Source organism: Cryptotermes secundus, unplaced genomic scaffold (assembly GCF_002891405.2).
Source record: "Cryptotermes secundus unplaced genomic scaffold, Csec_1.0 scaffold1964, whole genome shotgun sequence".
Lineage (NCBI taxonomy): Eukaryota > Metazoa > Arthropoda > Insecta > Blattodea > Kalotermitidae > Cryptotermes > Cryptotermes secundus.
In genome coordinates, this window is record NW_019731612.1 from 208,660 (window position 1) to 221,832 (window position 13,173).

The 13,173-nt window shown below is 42.1% G+C and overlaps 1 protein-coding gene across 8 annotated transcripts in view; it reads right to left on the bottom strand.

Annotated features, from left to right (window-relative positions):
- Nucleotides 1-13,173, bottom strand: part of LOC111867324 (ubiquitin carboxyl-terminal hydrolase MINDY-2) — a 41,923-nt gene that overhangs the window by 21,671 nt on the left and 7,079 nt on the right. For all 8 annotated transcript variants that reach the window (XM_023857071.1, XM_023857070.2, XM_023857074.2 and 5 more), the window contains 3 exons: nucleotides 7,741-7,847; nucleotides 6,464-6,654; nucleotides 1,882-2,024 (listed from right to left, as the gene is read on the bottom strand). In XM_023857071.1, the coding sequence (XP_023712839.1) occupies nucleotides 1,882-2,024; nucleotides 6,464-6,654; nucleotides 7,741-7,847 (441 nt within the window). The remainder of the gene's footprint in view (nucleotides 1-1,881; nucleotides 2,025-6,463; nucleotides 6,655-7,740; nucleotides 7,848-13,173) is intronic.

Sequence of the window (13,173 nt, forward strand, 5' to 3'; positions counted from 1 at the left end):
GTCTGCCACTCAATTCTACTGAAGCACCACAAGCCCAACTGCTGGCGGCCATTCTCATATACCAGTAATTCCCATCTTGGCTATAAGATCTCATTTCTTGTCACTGCAGTGGCTACAGTAAAGCTCTTGTCGCACCTGAACACAACTCTCACACTACTCAATTATAACCAAATTTATTTCAGTTTTCATCCAGTCATCTGGGAAACTTCATTTGCTGTGCCTAACAGCATTGCTTCACTAAATGTGGTGCTGTGCAGGACATATTTTATATGTGCTTGCATATTCCTTAATGTGAGATAGTTCATGGCCCGATAAAATAAATATAACACAAAAAGATTTATAGAAAAGTGATCTGGTGAGTTTGATGACAGTGAATTTTCAGGTGACTATGATTACACAGTACCGAACCCTCCACCGTATAAAGTAAATGTGTGGCCATACCCACATGTCTGCTGAAAGTGAAGATGGCTTCTGAGAAGCAAAATATTGATGAAACAGATGAGAATGATAGTGAGTGTGATGGGGAAGAAATTACTGGTTGAAATCACAATCACATGCAGAAATTCATTCAACACCAAAAACTACAGGGACCAAAGCCCCACCTGCAACTCCAGCTCCTGTTACATCTGTCTGCTTTTCATACACTGCTTTCACCTCGAGGTCATGCTGATCTTCATCATGATTCAAGAGTATCGAGTGAGAAAATGTTAGTTACACATCATCAGATCATCAACAACTGCATCCTGTTGGTGTGTAGGCAAATAATTGTATGGTTTCAAGGTATGCCTTCAAGAAACCATTTCCAACTTCTCCCAAAATCCCTCCTCAGTTGACAACAGATGCCAGTCTTAGGAAACCCAGATATGACATCTGAACCAAGATAAACCATGACAACAGGGCTCTCACAGACCACTACACTCCATTGCAGCAGCTAGCTTGGTGTCAATGGAGGCAAGAAACACACGACTGATTTAAAATAATCCAATGTGATTCTTGAGATTTGTTTCATTAAATTAAAATATTACCTGCATTGCTCTTCTAACTGAACTATATACTTCCTTAAAGTCCATAAACCTCTGAAATCTGTGATGCATAACCTGAACTCTTTCCTACTAAATGCAAACAAATTTAGTAACAGCTGACCCTCAATAGAGTCTGCAACAAAGATTGCCAGTCACTAAACTAATGAACAGTGTTAACTACATCAGAAAAACACAAAATAAAGCTTTCTATGAAGTTATGAAGCAATGGGACTCATAGAAAATAACTGCAGACTCAACTCAACTTGTATAATTTTCTTTCATTTTGTTATCAAATGTCAACATTTTCATTATGACTGTCCCAACACTTATAAAAGTATGGATGTCCATGGCTTCAAGAAGTGCCTTGGCATCTGCTAGACACAAGACAACAAGAAACTGCCTCATTCCTCAGTTTCAATAATCATAACATTTGAGACATTCCAACTAATTATGGTTTTTAAATTACAAGTGTATTGATTGCATTACATTTGGGCAGCATTAGCAGCCAGCCAGCCTGCAGGTATACAACCCACTGTTTCCATCGTGATATCAACAAATGTTTGAAGCACTCCATTTTTACCCTGATGATGGAGGCAGCATGTACCTCCTAACGATGGTATCCATTATAATAATACACAGTGTCACAACACACAAGACCACTGTCTGAGCTATATTGGGTTCCTTCACTTTTGAATTAATCAGATTCTGTGTAACAGACAATACAAAAACCAGCTACATGAACACACTGAAATAACGAGACCTAGAAGCCACATGCAAGATGTTAAGCAAACCACATTCATTTGCTATAACTGCATACAGAATTGAAATTAATATTCAACTGCGGAAAAAAATTGATTACCTTCTTCTTAAATATTGTACTGAAGTGGTTATTCCGAAACAACACAGCAAGCTCGTCTTGTCCCATGGCTGTATTCAGCTCACAAAGCCCATGGTATGTCAGCTGTGAGGCAGTGCGTTCCAGGAATTGTTCTGCTATCAGAGCTGCAAGAACAGAATCCCAAATTCTATACATACTGCACAGTAATGGAACTTCTGAGCAAATGTTGCATGCCACATGGTAGGGCCTAAACAAAGGTTCTAAATTTTTTTTTAACAAACGACACAGCATGCACGTGAACTACACTCTAATAATAAGAACATAAAACCAAGAGAAATAAATGACATCTCCCATCATCAGGAGGAAAACAACATGACCCAATGTCAGCTCAAGATATTTTAATATAGTAACAAATTGTTTACATGGAAACTTTTAATACAATTTTAAATACATTGGGAGGCTAATGTATGGAACAGTGAACACCATATTGCGTGCAGTGAAAAACCCCACTCAGAATAACCAGGAAATACACTAAAAGAAGCTCATCATTAGTAAATCTACACTTCAAGAAGCGCCATTGTGCGTGCCTAAGATAAACATCGGAACCAACCGTGATAACAAAATTTATACAGAAAGCATTAGTCATATCTAAAGTGCATATTGTTAGAATATCTTATGTAACAGTGTTTCCTTATCGTAGTGGTGCACCTGTGAAGATGATTCTTTTGAATCGAAACATGTAAGGCGAATGAGGACTGAAGTGTTGTAAATTCGTATGTCACACTGGACTGAACTTTTCATTATCTACTCTGTAAAGGTTCTAAAACTTGCTCAAACATATGAAGCCCTGTCAAGAAAGAAAAAAAAGGTAAAGCTATCCTTGTAATAAGCCACAGAGGCACACAGGGTTGTGAGACGTCCAGGTTCCCACATTTCCGGACAATCGGCTCACAGATGGCGGTCAGGTTGTCAGTCTTATGCACTGGCCGCCCTTTACACCCCAGGAAGATTCCTGGTACTCATTTCTGTTAGAGGCTGAGTCAACCCCGGGGCCACAGCGTGACTAGAAGAATAAAGTCAACTGAACAATACAATGTCCTCATCGGGAATTGAACCCACAACCTTCCAGTTGGTAGCATAGTGCCTCAGCCAACTATGCTACCGCATGCCCCCCCTTGCAACAACAATAACGTTATAATTATATAACATATGAAAATATGTGAAGCTAATAATAGTTAAATTGTAAGATTTGAGGCTTTCACGGCGGTGACTATGAAGAAAGCAGTCTTCTGGGATTTGGCACCGTGTATATGTGGTGTTAACCGACGTTTCGGAGGAACGTATCGCCCCCATCTTCAGGGTTGAAGAAAACACGGTCAAACAGACTGTTTGACCGTGTCTCACGGTGTTGTCGCTTGCAGATTTACTTATACTTTTTCTTCAACCCTGAAGATGGGGGCGATACGTTCCTCCGAAACGTCGGTTAACACCACATATACACGGTGCCAAATCCCAGAAGACTGCTTTCTTAATAGTTAAATTCATTTCCTATTTATTTATTTGCAAACTTAACAGAACAAAGGACAGTTACAAAAGCTGAAATAGTACCTTAAATTCTGTAACTTCAAGCTGTGTAACCCATGTGGCTGACAAAGTACTATTAAAGAAATCATCAAACAAATCAACTCAGTATCAGGTCTCTGAAATCTTTTGGATAATCATGAATTTCAGCTCATGCCAAGGTGAAGGTAAGATACTGGTCCTCAGACGTCAAGACATGGTAACCAGGTAAACCACTTATGTTTTCACTAAATGAGAGGTATGCAACTGCTCATGTTACAAAATTACAATCAAATGGTTTCTTTACAATAGCAATTACAGAAACTACTGCTACACAAACAAATATGATTATAAAATCAATAATATTAATTTACTTTCTAAACAATTCATGACATAAGGAAATAAATATCGAAAAAAACTCAGCTGAAAATCAAAGCAATTATGATGCCAAAAACAATGATCTTTTTGTGTTTGCTCAAAATGGGACATCACTCACTGAGGATTATGATCATGCACTAACGATTTCTGGCAGAGAGAAAAAGTGAATACTGACTGTTGTTCCAGCCATAATTGCAATAATAGGGTTCAAGAATTTGTTACATAAAAAACATTGGAGCATCATGCAGTGTTTACATTCACTGCAATCTGAGATGAAAAAATTCACCAAATACAGTGTTTCAAAAAGAGCTTTATAACTTTGAAAGCTTATATAAATTTATACAGAGGGCATACACAACGTTTTGAACTGTCATAATGTAGCAAAACACACCGAGTTTTACCTCGGTTAGTTATGGTTCAATGTGACTTCCACTGATAATGTGGCAGACTTCCCACCTGTAGTCAGTCTCTTGCCACGCTACGTAGCATCTCTGGCGTCACTTCTGCAACTGAGGCAGTAATTCGAGTTTGGAGCTCAATGACATTTGCAGGCAAAGGTGGTACGAACACTCAATCTTTAACGATTCCCCATAAGAAAAAATCCAGGGGAGTAAGATCCGGGGAATGAGGTGGCCATGCTATTGGCACTGCTCTACCAATTCACCAACCAGGGAGATGGTTGCTGAGGTACTCGCGCACTTCTCCAAGGTAATGTGGGGGTAAGCCGTCTTGCTGGAAGTGAATGTGTCCTTCCTGGTCATCTTCGTCTAACTGTGGAATGAGGAACTCTTGGAGCATGTCCAGATATACGATACCGGTAATGGTCATCTCCATGAAGAAGGGGCCGTACACTCTTTCTTTGCTGAGGGCGCAAAACCCGTTCCCCTTTGGGCTATCATGAACATGTTCCAGGGAGACACGTGGATTTTCACTGCCCCAGATCCTGCAGTTGTGGGTATTGACCTTACCACTGACATGAAACGTGCTCTCATCACTGAAAATTATGGAGTCCAGATACTTCTTATTGTCTTGTATCTGATGAAACATTTGCATATAGAATTCCTTACGAACCACCTTATCTGCACCCGTAAGGTGTTGAACAATGGATAGTTTTTACACTTTTAAGTGTAAATATTTTCGTAACACTCGTCACACAGTAACATTTTGAATACCAGTTCCCGAGATGCACGTCGCGTTGACTTTCATGGACTTCAAAAGAAGCTCTCCCTAATTTGTTCCACTGCAGCGTCAGAAACACGTGGCCAACCAGGTGGCTCGGCATGGAGCACAGAGCATCTGGTCTGAACAAAATTCTTGTACCAGGAGTAAATTGTAGGCCTACTGGGAGGTTCCTTGCGATACTGAGTGCAAAATTTCTTTTGAACTTGTGTAGCAGACTTCATTTCTTCAAACCAAAACACACAACGAGCATGCTCTGCACCTGTGAAAGCAGCCATCTTGATTTCAACTGCAGGAGCGCTCGCGGTGGCGGTATTGGGTACTACAGTACCACGTGCATGAAACTCGGTGTGTTTTGCTACACCCTGTATAATATTTCATTAAATTCAGGAATGCTAAATTGGAATTTCACCATATATACAAATTCAAAATATTGACTACAATGGTCAAACTGATTTCAGTCTCTCATGACAACTGAATGTTGATACTAATCCTGTTTTGGGGTGATGGCAATGTGTTGAAGTGAGACACAGTGTCAATGTATTCCATCCAACATCCTCGAAGTGTTCATCATCAAAGAAGCAGTGACTAAAATATCGCTTACAAATACCTGCACAGCCGCTGTTCTAGTGACAAGCAATACACAGTAACAGGTGGAACAGAAAGACAGACCTTGAAGGGGCCAATCTCATTTCTGCGGGGAAAGGATGGAATACACGGTGGTGAGAAACCCGTACGGATGGTGTGGCCTGTGTGGATGGCATGAGGGAATATTCCCCAGACAGGGCCAGGCCAAACCTAAAGCAGTGGTGTGGGTGTTTCAGACACCAAAGTGAATGGGGTAAGTTGCATGAAGCTGAGGACACCTCAAGAAACTGACTACACCATTTTAAGGTTACTTGTCTGTTTCACAATGTCTACCGGGTCATGACAATGAGTGCCGCCAAGTACCTTTGCCATAAATGATGCACTCTACCAGGTCAAAATGGGAGAATTAGGTCAAGTGAGAATTAGTAGGGGGACCCAAAGGATTAAGCAAAAATCCACCCAGTGTCACCTTTCCCACCACAGATCCCTAATGAACTGCCCTGAGCTCAAACTCAAATTGTCAAGATGAGAAGACAGTGACTAATTACCCAAGGTCTGCCTTGGCTTGCTAACCCTCTCATGACACTAAAATGGTGGACATGTGCTACTGGTATCAGCAAAGGTGACAGATACTCATTCTGCCTTTATGATGGGTGCACAGGATCTCCCAAATGTTGGGAGTACAGTCCATGGTTCCTCACCGCAAAACAGGATCAATATAAGAACCAGTCTAGCAGTTCATACATTAAAGCAGCATATAACACAGCCTTCCTGACCCAACTACGGTAATGACATGTATGTCAAACTGAAATCGTAAGCCCACTTTTTCTTATACTGCATGTGCAATGCCAAAGTAACAAATGAACTTTAATAAAACAAAAAAAAAATTTTTTCTCACCTTCAGTAACTAAATCAATCTTGCTTGAGCATTTATTGAGGATAATCTTCTCAACTACTTGGTTGTATCCCAAAGACCCCAGTGCTATTACGGTTTCATGGCACTGTGGGTCAACGAGCCATCCGTGATAAAGAGGGATGTTGAGCAAATCGAATATTATACATTCTGGCGTGTATTCAAAATCCTTAACTCTGTGAAAGCAAAAACAAAATATGATAAAAACATCACAAAATATTCTAGTGAAATATGAGAAATGTATCACTTAATCTACCACAAATTATTGGTAAAAGTGAATGTGATTTGGTGAAAGGGTAGATATACAACCTAATGTCTCTGATTGACTGCTAAAACCTACGAAGGACTCCGAAGTTGACTTGAATACAGAGTCCTCCAAATTTAGTCTCCTTTGTTGAAGAGAGCAGAGCAGGAGCCTCTCAACAGAACTCACATGCAGAAAGCAGTATCGCTGGTTCAGAGGAACAGACACTTTACTTTGAAAGAATAATTTGTCAACAAAAGTCATTGTCATCTTAGACCATGTGCTCAGAATTGTAATTATACAGTTAACTAACTACACATGTGAACACATGTAACAAATTCTCTTGCACATTAAATCAACAGAAGTCATGGTCCATCTTTGTACTTGGGAGGTCATGGTTTCACATCTCAGCATACACCACCAACTACTGTGAATGAAGGTTCTGCTGCTTTTCCATAATCTCTTCAGGTTACAATAAACAGACCATGTACATATTTCTCAATTTAATACTCAAAATCAATCAGTGATTTAACACAAGCACCTGGCATTATTAAATAAACCAGTATTTAAATTAGACAGGATCACATGGTATTGTACAGGATTTGGAAGTTCTCATGCCCTCACTGAGTTGCAATCCTGACATTTGCCTGGAAGGGCTGACAACAGCTGCAAAAAAGACAGCATGGCCCCAACCGAGCATCTCATCTGGTTCGTTGTTACTTACTCTTCCTATAAGTTGACCTATTGAGGATCACAGTCACTAGGGAGAATATAAAGAAGGGAACAAAAGAAGAGTGAACAGTTTATAGTGCCTGTTCTCTAAAACTTACTTTATGAAGCCTAGGAATGCTTAAAATGTACTCCTGGGTAAAATGTAAAGATAATTTTTGTGTCCTAAAACCTTATTAAGTATAATTTAAATCAGAGAATATAATTTCCTTCTAACTTCCAAACGTACGCCTTACACATGAAAGACTGATGAGATGTGTCAGACCTGCAAACAACAGCATGAGCTTACCCTGTGAACTTAACATTGACATCTAATCCTGTGTGGAGCCGTGGAAGAACAGCAATAGCATCGTGCATGTTCTGCTCGTAGTTCAGCTGATGGGGCAGAGTCAAATCCTGAAATGAAATTTAGCACACGACAATATTACATTGTTATTGGCGTGAATGCAGAGGGGCAGTGACTGCACTAGTACTTCACATTTGGTAGCTCCCAGCCTGAAGACAAGACCATCCTGAATTAGCTTTCGTTAGCTTCTGCAGCTGCTCATGGCAACTGCTGTGTCATCATCTCAAAATACGCTACAACTGCTTCCTTCCATAATTTTCACAAATTATCATGATGCTACAGAACCTACATAGTAGTTATACAGGATGTCCCAGGTAGAATGGTCAGTATTCTGGGAGGTATATATGTACGTGTGTCCTATTCTGCATGGTTTCCAAGACAGAGCTGCTTCACTGTGCAGTTCCAAAACTGTTCATAAGAAAGAGATATTACATGCTGTTTCTAATTTACTGTTCAAGTGACAAAGTTGGTGCAGTTTCGAAAATTCCACCATCAACATCACTGCACTTTGCAACTCATGTGAGGACATGACCTGTTGCTCGTCTGAACAGTGTACAATGAAATAGCACTATCTCTGAAACCGTTCGGAATAGAACACTTTTTCGCTTAGACTGACAGATACTGTGACCTCCCAGAATACTGAACTTTCCCCCTGAGAAACCTTCTATAAGTCCAAGGATGAATTAATGTGGTCCACAAACAAAAACACTTATAGATGCCCGGTGTACTGCTTCTGACAGGTACATACAACTGAATGTTTAGGCCTATAATCAGAGAAACAGGACAGCTGTGGATTGGATAAACAAGCTTCACTCTCACACAGTGTGACAGGAATATGCACATTCTCCTGTCCAAGGCAACTGGAGCATGACTGAACATTCATCACTTTAATGCCTCATACCCACACCACCTACATGCCTTCATAATGCCCTGTCAAGGACTATGATACATATATCTTCACTGGTAAGTCTAGGCTGTTCTACTGGCAGTGTGCAGACCACAAGTTCGTTGTGTTCTGCCTGCAAGGGCATCCTTCAACTCACCAAAGACGTGTATTCATGCTTTCTCCTCTTTAAAAGTGGTGGTGAATTTTGTAGCAAAAACAAGTGAATGAAAAGTTCTCAGGTATCCACAGTAGTGACACTAGACTAAGGTCTTCTGGACTGGGTCTTGCAGATAAACACTTCCATTTTGAGGAACATGTTGTCTCCATCTTTACATTGAAGATGGAAGCACTATGTTCTTCCTACATGTCCATATCTGCCTACAAGAGTACACATTGTCAGAACCCATAAACTGTTTATGTACTACAGTCCATTAACAATGCAACAAAATGTTCCTTCTTTCTTTCACTTTCAACACAACATGTTTCAGCTGTAAATGGCCATCTTCAGGTGTCTTAATATACTAAAACTGCTACACTACTATACTGTGTTAAATTTGAACTATGTTTTTGAACCTTGTGGGTCAAATTCTTACTTGTGCGCTTGTGCTTCACATATCTGATTGCTTCTGGGCAGATATTTGTTATCAGTTTCCTTCAAAATATATATTTTTCATAATGTGGCCCCTGCATAGGTATAATGCAGCATCTCAATAGTTTCAAGATGGGCTGACCCTCACATCAAAGTCAATTTCAATTGTGATTATTATGTGTTCTATTACAAAGCATTAAAATATCTAGATCTCCAGTAAAAGAAAATAAAGGTTCTACGTTAATTCCATAGGATGCCAAGAGACATAACCCAGAGATCTGTCAATGTACCTTACATTCTTACAGGCTGTTCCTTTACAAGGTATTACAAAGGCAAAATGATTGAGGAATTCCCATAACACATTGTTAATAATGTAACTAATGATGGAGTGATGATGAAACCAACCACTAAATTATTTATATCAGCCCCATGGGATACATTTTTGTCAATGTTTTCAATGTTCAATTTCTGGGAGGAACTTGATGAATAAAGCTGTAAACACTGAACACCTGTAACTGACATGCAGAGAAGGGAAAATACATCCTGAAATAGCAGTAATATATGACCTCAAATGTGAGGATATGTGGGTCAAGTTAACGCTGGGACAAGGGATTTCTATGGTTTTCATCAACATATTCAGGAAAATTTCAGCACATCTTGAAGGTCAAAGACAAAGCATGCAGGAGACCCTAGAAGAGAAACTCAGTGCAATTGAAAGTGAAAGTGGAAATGCTGAAGTGCAGTGGAACAATATAAAAGAATGCATGTTAGATAATATTAGTGAACTGGTTGGTAAAGTTGAGAAGATAGCAAGAAAACCATGGGTTACACAGGAGATGATGAGTAAAATGGAGGAGCGAAGTAAATGAAAGAATGTCAACAATGAAGAAGGCAGGAGAAAATACAGGAGACTGAGGAATGAATTGAAAAGAGCCACGGACAGGGCCAAAAAGGAATATCTTGAAAAGATATGTAATGAGATTGTGGGAGCATTCCCATAGTGTCTGGCAGACAACCGTCACCCCTTTCAGAAAGTGCCAAACAGGCAGCTGTGACCATAGAGACACGGAATTTATACCCTCTCCAACTACTATGACTTATATACCAGCTACATATATTTATAAACTTCACCGTGGCCCCGCCTTTCCGTGCATGGCCCAATGGATGCATGCCGTGACAACTGCAACTTTAGCTCCGCCTTCTGGCCGGCAGTATTTTAGACCGGGAGCCAACGATGCAATCAGTTCAACTCGAAACGGCAACAAAGACAGAGGCATCAACTCCACTTCTGCGACCGGGTAACTGACAGTTGCCGCAAACCTTCAGCGAACGGATCTTCCGCAACCCAGCAACCGGCCGAGCCAGTTGATCCTACCGGCACACGCAGCACTGCATCACCGCCCAGACAGGCCAGCCAATGCTTGAATATTATACGTATATTCTGTGTTCTGTATATTGACTTTAAACGATTCAATATATACAATCATATAGTTTCGTGTGATTTGTCTATTGGAGCACTGATGACAATCCCACATTGGTGACCCCGACCTAGGCACCAGAGCAACAGCAAAGCTGGTCGCACAGCGATTCGTGTGGCCAGGTGTACAGAAGGATTGCCGCACCTGGGCACGAGTTTACCAGTCCTGCCAGCGCTCCAAAGTCTCCCGCCACACAGTCACTCCACTGGGCGACTTTACACTGCCGGCAGCCCGCTTTCTGCACATCCATATCGACCTTGTAGGACCCCTTCCGACGTCAGCGGGCTACACATACTGCCTCACTGCAGTCAACCGTTTCACCCGCTGGCCAGAAGTCGTCCCCATTCCGGACATCACAGCCGACACAGCGGCACACGCCCTACTGACCGGCTGGATATGACGCTTCGGTTGCCTGCAGACGATCACCACCGACCAGGGACGCCAGTTCAAATCACAACTCTTCACATCCCTGGCCAGGCTGTGTGGCATCCATCTTTCACGTACAACCGCCCACCACCCAGCAGCTAACAGACTCGCGGAACGCTTCCACCTAACGCTGAAGGCAGCCATTATGTGCCACGCGGACCAACAGTGGACTGAGGTGCTTCCCCTGGTTCTCCTCGGAATTCGCACTGCTTTCAAGGAGGACCTACAAGCATTGGTAGCTGAGCTCATGTACGGTGAGCCCCTCAGAGTGCCCAGCGAGCTGCTAATACCGACCACCAAACCAGCAGACGCTGCGCAGTTAATCATTGAACTACGGCAGCATATGGCTCGACTCAGGCCGATTCCGGCATCACGGCATGCCTCCCCGGCTACGTTCATGCACAGAGACCTCGGTAATTGCACTCATGTCTTCCTCCAGCAGGACGCAGCCCGCAGGGTATTGGAGACCCCCTACCGTGGCCCCTACCAGGTCCTCACGCGGAGAGACAAGACGATGCAAATTCTTGTACACGACAGGCCCGTCACTGTGTCAACTGATCGGGTCAAGCCTGCCTACATGCTGAACGAGTCCAGCCACGGGGCCCACACGACTTTCAACCCAACAACCATAGCACCGGCCTTACCCGCCACACCTCCACAACTCGCCGCAAAATCTACGCGCTGCGGACGTCAAATCGCCTCCCTACTCGCTTCAACAGCTGAGCAGACATCTCCGCGGGGGGGTGATGTGGGAGCATCCCCACAACATCTGGCAGACAACCGTCACCCCTTTCAGAAAGTGCCAAACAGGCAGCTGTGACCAAAGAGACACAGAATTTACACCCTCTCCAACTACTACGACCTATATACCAGCTACATATATTTATAAACTTCACCGTGGCCCCACCTTTCCGTGCACGGCCCAATGGATGCGCGCCGTGACAACTGCAACTTTAGCTCCGCCTCCTGGCCGGCAGTATTTAAGACTGGGAGCCAACGGTGCAATCAGTTCAACTCGAAACGGCAACGAAGACAGAGGCATCAACTCCACTTCTGCGACCGGGTAACTGACATAGTTGCCGCAAACCTTCAGCGAACGGATCTTCCACAACCCAGCAACCGGCCGAGCCAGTCGATCCCCCGGCACGCGCAGCACTGCATCACCGCCCAGACAGGCCAGCCAACGCTTGAATATTATACGTATTTTCTGTGTTCTGTATATTGACTTTAAACGATTCAATATATACAATCGTACAGTTTCGTGTGGTTTGTCTACTGGAGTATTGACGACAATCCCACAAGATTATAGAATTTCAAAGAACAGGACGTTATGATTTGATGTACATGAAAACAAAAGAACTAGGATGGAAAGAGAATCATGGGATTCAAAATATTGGCATCGAAGACTCCCAGGGGAATAGAATAGTAAATCAGAGGCAAGTGCTGAAAATTTGGGAAAATTATATTACAGAACTATATGATTGACCTAATCGGCCAGAAACCTTAGAAGTTGAAACAGAAGAAGAAGTAGATACAGATGAGAAAGGACCATATATTTTACAAAGTGAGGTGGAAAAAGCTATCAAGGAAATGAGGAAGGGGAAGGCTACAGGAGATGATGATGTACCTGGAGATGTGCTCAAGTTACTGGGAGAAGGTGGTTTAAAAACTGACAAAACTAATGAACACCATATATGAAATTGGAGAGTGGCCCAAGGACTTTACAGAAGTTACAATGATTGCCTTAAAGAAAAAGACAAAAGCTACAAAATGCAGCGACCATCGCACAATAAGTCTTATTGCACATACAGCAAAAATAATAGCAAAGATACTTAAAAGAAGAATTGAAAGGAAAATAGAGGATGTACTTGGAGAAGATCAGTTTGGATTTAGAAGAGGAAAAGGAACCAGGGATGCAATTGGGATGATGAGAATTATAGCGGAACGAACTTTGGAGATAGATGAAGAACTGTGTGTTTGCTTCATAGACTGGCAGA